A 9,310-nucleotide genomic window follows, 5' to 3' on the forward strand; every position below is an offset into this window, starting at 1 on the left:
GGGGATCTTCCTGACCCAGGGATCAAATCTGTGTCTCCTACATTGCAGGTGAATTCTTTACCGCTGAACCAGGGAAGCCCAAGCAATTGTCACTTGCTCACAAACCGCTATTATTTCTTTTAGACGTTATGATTAACTACATTTTACATTCATTTTGGCTGGGAACACCTCTGTATACGAGACAGCAGGACTGATGCTCAAACCCAAGGGATTAATCACACAGAACCTCCACACGTGAAGACACACGGAGGAGGCGTAAATAGTCATAACATGAAAAATTACAGAGAAGTAACTAACTCCCCCATGGCAGCAGGGACCCAAGATGAAAACTCAACTTCCGTCCTTAGATTAAGAGTGTATGCCCCGGGTAGCGGTCACAGCCTGGGTAACCTAGCTTGAGTAACGGAGACTTCCAGGTCTCCTGGTACAGCTGTTGGGGTGACTTCCCCCTTCCCGCCCACTCAGCCACGCGCGGACCAGCCTCCTGAGTAACGGATGAGCGCATGCGCAGACAGAAGGTGCAGCGCGGCCTCAGGGGTCAGTTTCCGCGTCCGAGGGCTCAGCAGCAGGCAGCCACAGAGCCCAAACAAGCAGCGAACAGCAGCATGTTGAGGGGTCGCAGCAGCGGAAGCCGCTCGCCACCAGCTCCAATCGGGAGGCTTAGAGAACGATCGGCGACGGCGAAGTACCACCGTCCCGCAAATCTGCACAGCACTCCCAGTATGGCGGAGGTACCGCGATACTTCCCAGTACTTCCGGGGAATTCCTCACGCAGCCACGGCAAGCCGGAAACAGAAGGGCGTCAAGTACCCCAGCCGGCCGGAGGCGGAAGTCGCTACGCAGGGCGCCGCCATGACTGTTTGGGCCTGATGGGAAGGGGATTTCCTGTCCGCTTTGCGACCGACCAAAAATAGGAGTCAAGGAGGCTGGGCGCCGCCATGACAACTTGATATCGGAAAAGGCGGGACTATTCTCCCTCATTGATCCTCCTCCAGCATCGGCCTCAAGATGTGAGTAGCTGGGTCGCCTGCCCCTTTCCTACCCCCGTACTCCTCCTTTTCCCCAGTGTTCTGGACGTAGGCCAGGACCCCGGGAAGCATTGACTTCTCTGTTCCCTGAAGATTCGAGCCTCAGGATTCAGCTCTGTCCTTCACAGACCCCAGTTCTCTGCGTGTTCACAGAGCCCTCTGAGCGTTTAAATTCCACTCCTTTCGGGTCCAGTCTCTTAATACCCCAAACTTTGCCCCTGAAACCCCAGGTCTGGTCATTCACCCTGTAACCCTACCACTCTGGACTTGTCTCAGGAGCTCTAGAACTTTTAATAAACCTGTCCTTAGAGCTCCATATTCCTCCTCCTGGATCATCTGACTGTACCTGTTGAACCTTTCAGATTTGTCCAGTACTTCAGACTTCACCTATAAGGCCCACAGACTTGTTCCTAGACACCTCTGATCTCACTCTGGATTTCCAGACCGTGTTCCTGAGAGTGAGAAAAGCTCAATTGTAGAACCCTCCAGATTTACCCCAGAGCCCCGGCCTCACCCAGGAGTCATGCCCCTAGGACCCTGAGACCTCCCCCAGGACCCCCAAATCCGCCCCTGGGCTTCAGGTCTCACTTTCAGTACCCATGTCTTCAGGCCTCATCTCTAAGACCCTCTGGTCAAGAGACCCTTCCCCAGGACCCAAGAGGTCACCCACTTGGACCTCTAAACCTCACTTTTAGGGCCTTCAAACTCATTTAGGGCTCCCAGGTTCTCTCGGAGAATTCTAGGTGTTAGTCCTAAGGCCCTAAGACTTCTCTGCATGATTCCCAGGCCTAAACTGGGGGATGCTTGGACTCCCAAGACCCCTCTTCCAGGACCCTTAAAATCTGCCTTAGATGATCAGACTTTTTTTTTTTCCGGGGCCTTCCCTATCTCCCCAGAAGCTTCCAGCCTGCTCCATAATCCCCAGGGCTCATGCTTAATTCTCTACTCCCTGGCCCTTTTCCAGGATTCTTTAAACTTTCAGATTTACCCAAGACCCCAGTCCCACTCCTGACTGATCAGAACTACCTCCCTTTTTAAAAAAGCGTTTCTTATTTATTGTTTATTAATTTAGGAAAGGTCACAAACAAGCAGAACCATCTTTTTGATGTGACAGTAGAAACATGTGTCATTTCTTTTCAGAAAGTCTTTAAGAACAGAATTTTAAATTTTAGTTTAGGTTTAGAAATGATCATGGTTTTTCTTTCCTAATGGTAATAGCTAAATGCAGTGTACAAATACGAATGCTTGAACAGTATAAGTATAGGCACTTTTTTCAGTTGTTCTGTTGTGTGTTAATCTTTTCATTGGATGCATTGGTATAAGCAGATGCTTTTAAAAAACAAGAGCCACTAATAGCTTGTCTTCTACAGTATCTAAAATGAGATGGTACACACATATACTTTCATTTATTCAACAAATGATTTTTGAACACTCACTCTATACTGAACACTGCTATATGCACTGGGGCTACAGCCGTGAACAAAATGGGCCAAGTGCCTGCCCCTAAGTGCTCCCTTTCTTGCCTTCTGCCTGGAATTTTCCTAGTGTATCGTGTCCCACAGGCAGGCGGCCCTGGAGATCACTGCTCGCTACTGCGGCCGGGAGCTGGAGCAGTATGGCCAGTGTGTGGCAGCCAAACCGGAGTCGTGGCAGCGAGACTGTCACCATCTTAAGATGAGCATTGCCCAGTGCACATCCGCCCAGTGAGTGTGGGCAGGTACGGGACAATGGGGGTGGGCAGTGTAGTGAAAGTCTCCCTGGCTTGAAATGCCCTGCGTCCCACAGCCCAGTCATCCGTCAGATCCGCCAGGCCTGTTCGGAGCCTTTCGAGGCCTTTGAGGAATGTCTTCGACAGAATGAAGCCGCTGTGGGCAACTGTGCGGAGCATGTGCGCCGATTCCTGCAGTGTGCAGAGCAGGTGCAGCCAACACACAGACCCTCCACCTTGGAGGTAAGATGGGGCTCAGCAGTTTGTCCCACTCCATCATCCTTTTGCTTGCTCAGAGTAAAGACCAGGGAGTCACCCTCAGCCCCACACAGAGCTTCACCGTGCATCCTGACCCCAGGACATCGGAACGCAGTCCTCTCTCACCCCTTCCATAGCCCCTGCTTTAGTCCAGCCACCTCCACCGCCAGGAGACCTGCCTCAGCCTTCTCCCTGGTCTCCCTAAATCCCCTCTTACCTTTCTAAAGATTTTTTTTTTTTTTTTTGAGGTTTTGGCTGTGGTGAGCTTGTTGCAGAGCACGGGCTCTAGATGTTCAGGCCTCAGTAGTTGCAGCGCATGGGCTCAGTAGTTGTGGCTCCCAGGCTCTAGAGCACAGGCTCAGTAGTTGTGGCCCACAGGCTTTGTTGCTCCACAGCATGTGGGATCTTCCTGGATCAGGGATCACACTGGTGTCCCTCGCATTGCAAGGCAGTTTTTCAACCACTGAACCATCAGGGAAGCCCCCCCTCTTACTTTGTCTCCCTACAGTGGCCAGAGAGAACATTTAGGAACTGAAAACTGATCACATTACATCTTTGTCTAAAGTTCTTCAGCAGCTTCCGATCCACATTGAGAACAGAATCCCACCTTTCTGCTGGTTCTCTGTGTTCTTTTCCAGGCCAACCCGATCTGCCTCCTCCCTTACCCACATCCCCCCTCTCTCCTCCTCACTGCCTCTCAGCTCTGCAGGGATGGGGCAAAAAAAATCATAACTCGTTTTAATGTATACAGTACATAAGCACATGTACGATATATCTGTGGCATTAAAATGTCATGGATGAGTGCACGTTTTTTTTTTTTGACTCCTTGGGGTGGGGAAGCAGTAATTTTAAAAACAGAAAAGTTGAGAAATGCTGGTTTAGATATTTACTGTCTCCTCCACTGGACTACAAGCTCTGAAGGTGAAAGATCTCTCACCAGTTCCCTCTCAATCCCCCTTCATTTGCCCCCCTCTCTCAGTTCTTGGGGTGCCATCTTCTCTTCTCAAACCCAGAGGAGAAGCCTTCTCTTGGGCCTCCATGTTCTGTCTTATTCTTTCAGTCCATTCTCTGTGATGGTTCCAGGGTGATTCCAGAGGAAATCTGATAATGTACTGCTTTATTTAGAAACCTTTTCATGGGGGAGTGGGAAGGAGGCTCAAGAAGGAGGGCATATAGGTATATATATAGCTGATTCACTTTGTTGTATAACAGAAACTAACACAACATTGTAAAGCAATTATACTTCAATAATAAAATTTAAAAAAAGAAACCTTTTCATGGTACTTATGTTGACCAGGTCTAGTCTACCCCTCCTCCCCAACTCTGGCACAGCCTCCAGGGCCCTGCAGGATGTGGCCTTTGACCCTCCTTCTCCCCATATCCTCCTCAAGCCCTGTGTTCCCGCCCCAGTGAACCTGCAGTTATTCGAATGCCCATTAAACTCGCCTGCTGCTAAGCTTCTGTCTCACTGTTGCTGCCTGGACTGCCCTTTCCTACTCCATCTGACTCATTCCATTTCCAGCTTAGATGTCCCCTCCCTCAGGAAACCTCCCTGTGGCCTATCTCCCTGCTCCCAGGATCCCTGAGCTCCTTCCACTATGGCTTATATTTTACCCCTTGTAACTGCTTCCTTCCTATCACCAGTTTCAGAGGAGTTCTTGGCTAAAGACTGGGGAGCCGCCCTTTTACCAGATCCTGTAGTCAGTGGATCCTGTAGTCAGTGGGTTTTTTTCATAAGGCAGAGATGAGTTCAAATCCCAATTGAGTCATCTGTGAGACAGACTTCTTTCCAAAAAAATATTCAGTAAGGACTGCATACTATTTATACTAGTTTATTAATCATATGTTGGTGACGTTTCTTTCAAGTTATTGGGCATCTGACCAAAGACCTCGTCTTCCCATCTCAGGGCCAGTTCCTCCCTCCCTGCCTCCCTGAGTGAGCAACCAAGCCTCTCCCTTGTCTTCCTGTGGTTACCCCTGCCCTGCTCCTCAAGTCTACTCTCCCTTTGAAGCCAAACGAGCTTTTTATTTGTTTTTTTAATTATTATTGAAGTATAATTTATTTACAGTGTTGTGTTAGTTTCTGCTGTGCAGCAAAGTAAATCTGTTATACATAAATATATGTCCACTCTTTTTTAGATTCTTTTTTCATATAGGTCATCATAGAGTATTGAGCAGAGTTCTTTGTGCTATGCAGTAGGTTATCTATTTAATTCATATATATATGCTTCCGTAGTGGTTCAGACAGTAAAGAATCTGCCTGCAATGCAGGAGACACAGACAGAGGTTCAATCCCTGGTCGAAAAGATCCCTTAGAGGAGGGAATGGCAACCCACTCCAATAGCCTTAGCTGGAGAATTCCATGGACAGAGGAGCTAGTCTATGGGGTTGCAAAGAGTTGGACCGACTGAGCGACTATCACTGATTTTTTCGTGTATGTGTGTGTATATATATACACACACACACACACACACACAATCTGTTTTATTTCAATTTATCCCCCCCTTTTTTCTCTTCGTAACTATGTTTGTTTTCTACATCTGTGAGTCTATTTCTGTTCTGTAAATAAGTTCATTTGTACCATTTTTTAGATTCCACACATAAGCGATATCCAGAGGAGCTTTTAAAAACAGAAATTGGGTCACATCTGCTCCTTTAAAGCCAGGTGGTTCTCCAGTGCACTCACAGTAATTAACCCCACACCCTCTCCTCCTCAGTGTCCTCTCCTGCCCTGTGTTAACATCCCAGTTGTAGCTTTTCCTCTTTGATGGGGGCATTGAGATTCGGGCCTCCTGTATTCTCTGGTCTCCAAAATAGCAAACACACAGACTCATTTAGTATAAAGTAGTATAAAGACATCTCGTATTAGCTTAGCTGACAGCATAAAGTACTACTTGCACCACCATACACACACACCACACACCTCTGCTGTTCACCCTGATGTAGCTGTAGTTATTTTGTCTTTTCTTTCCTTTCCTTTTCTGTTTTTTTTTTTTTTGGTCTGAGGGGCGTGTGGAATCTTAGTTCCCTGATTCGGGATCTAACCCGTACCCCCTGTAGTGGAAGCTGGAAGTACAGACTCAACCACTGGATCACCAGGGAAGTCCGTAGTTTTCTTCATGGGATTTATCAGCTAACAAGTTTTTGTTCACTTGTTATCTGTCCCTCCCTGGAGTCAGAGATGTGTGTCTGTGTCCACTGCTGGGTCCCTGGAACCTGTCACAATCCTGTATGTACACAGCAGGTCCTTTGTAAACCCAAAAGAATGCTGCATTTCTGACCCCAGTGACAGTTCCCTGCTCCCGAGGTGTTCACATGACAGACAACTGAGGTCATCACCTGATGCCCTTTCCCTCCAGTCTGAGCTCTGCCAGGGCAGTCTCTGCTGTGTCTACACAGTCTCCCCAGCATGGTCCCAGGGCCAGCCAGGCACACAAGAGGTGCTGGTAGATGCTGATGTGTTTTTTTCTCAGGCACACCCACTTCCTGCCTCCTGAGGACCCTTCGGATTGTAGGAAAACTGGACGTGAGTGATTGGCCACAGGATATTCCCGCCCCTGAAGAATGGCCAGGTGGAGTCCTGAGGGCCCTGCATGTGGGCTTGGCTTCCCTGGACATCAAGATTCACAATAAAGACTGTTATCAAGACTGTATACCAGGCTTCAGTCCTGCCTTCAGCACCTGAGGGGGTCCCGTTCCCCACCTTAACCTAGTGTACCAAAGGGGTCCTGGGGCACTAGCCAAGCCATGCCAACTGTTCACCAGGGTTAAGACAACCCCTCTTCTGTCCTTAGGTCTGCCAACATCTGTTTCCTGGTTCCTGCTGCACGGATATGGAGAAGAGCTCTCTCTCCCTTTACCTCTAGCATTTACCAGGTCTTCACTGTTTCCTTGAGGCTTTGGGGGCAATAAATAACATACCTTCTTGCCGCCTGAGTTCAGAACCAGCTGGATGATAGACACGGACATGAGGCGATGTAGGTGAAAATACTTGATTTTGTATTGAAAACATCTGCATTGAAGGATGTGGCTTAGGGTTTGCCGCCCTGGACTTCTCTTCTGTGATGGTTTCCATCCTTCCAGGGTCTAACCCTGGCCTCCTTGGGGGCTCAGTGGTAAAGAATCCTCCTGCCAAGGTAGGAGACGCTGGTTCAATCCCTGGGTCAGGAAGATTCCTTGGAGAAGGAAATGGCAACCCACTCCAGTATTCTTGCCTGGAAAATCCCATGGAGGGAGGAGCCTGATAGGCTACAGTCCAAGGGGCCTCAAAAGAGTCGAGACACGACTGAGCTATTAAAACAACAACAACGAAGGAGTGAGTTTGAATGCAGGTAGTATTTGAGGGCCGTAATTCCAGGAACACCAGTAGGGAGTAGAGAGAGAGGAAGGTGCATCATCAAGCCAATTATTCCTGAGGCTCTGTCCCACCTGGGACTTCTGGGAGAGAGCAAAGAACATCCCTCAGTTTCCCCTTCCCAGGGGCAAGGAAGTCAGGGTGTGTGCACACCAGCTCCCCATCTGACATTGAGGGATGTTTTCACAGGCGTTGACTGCCCTGTATGTAGCCAGGTGCCCTCCCACCAGCAGAAGAACCCTGAGCAGAGGGCAGCAGGGAATGAAGTGAGCAGCCTTCAGCACACAGGATGAGCGTGCTCAGGGAATGGGTAGGTGCCAGCTGTGGCTCCTGCAGCTTCTCCGTGTTTGTTTTCAGGATCACAGGCTCCACTGGCACAGTTGGTTGATCTGTCTTCCTGCAGAGGCAAGTCCTAAAGGGCAGAGGGTAGATGGGCAGGTGTGCAGGAGAGAGCGAGTCCAGAGTCCGCACCAAGCTTCACTATTTAGATAAGTTGTTCCTCTTTTGAGGGGACTCATGTCGGAGTGCTGGCCAGATCCTAAAACTTACACTCTGGCTTGGAAAAATGAGCCGGGGGTCTCTCCAGGGGATTTGATTCCTGAAACAAAGGGCATTGTTAGTTGGCTTAGGAGCCAGGGTGGAAGTCCTGTGCAGCCAAGGCTGATGCCGTGAGACCCAGACAAGAAAACCCAGGTAGTGGAGAGTGGATTGTTCTCCCTTCCTGTGGTTCCTGAAAGGGTGGTGTGGGTCTCGGTGGCTTTCTGTTCCCAGCTTCAGTTTCCCTGGGCTGTAGGTTGAGCCCTCAGATCTCTGTGTATGTTTTCAGCCTAGCCCTCTCTACTTGAGTAAGGTGCTGTGGGGTTCTCTCCAAGTGACTAAAAGAAGTGATAAGAACAAACAACGTGGAGGTGGAGACTTATCTCTAAGGGGCCTCTCTTTTAACAGGCTGGACCAGCTTCCTAATAGGTGAGTCTCAGGGTTCCTGGAAAAGGAGATGGCAACCCACTCCAGTATTCTTTCCTGGAAAATCCCATGGATGGAGGAGTCTGGAGGGCTGCAATCCATTGGGTTGGAAAGAGTTGGAAACCACTAGGCAACTAACACTTCACTTTTACTCAGGGGTCCAAGAGAGCAAAAAATAAAAGTTCCCGCCGTTACCACATTCTATTAGTCAAATAAGTCATGAGGCCAACCCAGATTAAAGGCGCAGGGAGAGGGGAGATTGCCTCTTGATGGCATTTGCCTGCAAAGAGTTTTTGCCTATATTTGCCCACAGAAACTTCACAGTTTCTTTCTATTCCTGTATCTGTTTGGGTAAAATATATTTTCTAGGAATTTTTCACATGATCTGAATTTTTTAATTGCTGTTAATTTGTTTTTAATATCCTCGTTAATTTTTTTAAGGTCATCAAATCTGTAACAAAAAGCCCCTCTTTCATTTCCGTTTTTGTTTTTGTTTTTTTTGGCTGCACTGCCTGGCTGTGGCATGTTAGTTCCCACCTGGGCTCTGGGTAAGATTTTTTTTTTTTTATGTGGACCATTTTTAAAGTCTTTATTTGTTACAATATTGCTTCTGTTTAGCCAAGATGCAGCTGGAACACACTGAGTGTGGGTTGAACCCACATCCCCTGCACTGGAAGGCAAAGTCTTAACCCCTGGACTATCAAGGATGTTCCCTTTCTGATTTCTGAATGGTTATTTGTGCCCTCTTCCTTTTTTTCTTTGTCAGTCCTGACAGAAATTTACCTATTAATCTTTTCACAGAATCTACTTTGGCTTTGTTGGTGCCCACTTCCTATATTTGTTTTTAATTTAAATCTCTTCTTTATTATTAAATCCTTCTTTTCTTGGATTTAATTTTGTTTTCTACTTTTTAAATGTTTAGCTCACTGATTTTTAGCCTTTTCCATTTTCTGATATACACACTTAAGTTTCCTCAAAGCATAGCTATTTTGCTTTTTT

At 47.9% G+C, this 9,310-nt stretch overlaps 1 protein-coding gene across 2 annotated transcripts; it reads left to right on the forward strand.

Annotated features, from left to right (window-relative positions):
- The first annotated feature begins 835 nt into the window (after positions 1 to 835).
- On the forward strand, positions 836 to 6,943 carry CHCHD5 (coiled-coil-helix-coiled-coil-helix domain containing 5). Of its 2 annotated transcripts, XR_008200164.1 has the most exons (5): positions 836 to 1,010; positions 2,591 to 2,731; positions 2,814 to 2,979; positions 6,468 to 6,566; positions 6,789 to 6,943. XR_008200164.1 is itself a non-coding variant. In XM_052649128.1 (4 exons), coding segments are annotated over exons 1-4 (333 nt in total). In that variant the 5' UTR covers positions 836 to 1,008; the 3' UTR covers positions 6,492 to 6,647. The 2 variants fall into 2 exon arrangements, 1 of the variants encoding a protein (XP_052505088.1); XM_052649128.1 differs by lacking the exon at positions 6,789 to 6,943 and having other exon boundaries at positions 6,468 to 6,647.
- The last annotated feature ends 2,367 nt before the right edge of the window (positions 6,944 to 9,310 follow it).

The sequence above is a fragment of the Budorcas taxicolor genome, chromosome 11 (genome assembly GCF_023091745.1).
Source record: "Budorcas taxicolor isolate Tak-1 chromosome 11, Takin1.1, whole genome shotgun sequence".
In the NCBI taxonomy this organism is placed as follows: Eukaryota; Metazoa; Chordata; class Mammalia; order Artiodactyla; family Bovidae; genus Budorcas; species Budorcas taxicolor.

Excerpts from the sequence above, each read along its gene's own strand:
- CHCHD5 (XM_052649128.1), top strand. Across the intron at positions 2,732-2,813 it reads GCCCAGTGCACATCCGCCCA|CCCAGTCATCCGTCAGATCC; the intron begins GTGAGTGTGGGC and ends TGCGTCCCACAG. Across the intron at positions 2,980-6,467 it reads ACAGACCCTCCACCTTGGAG|GCACACCCACTTCCTGCCTC; the intron begins GTAAGATGGGGC and ends TTTTTTTCTCAG.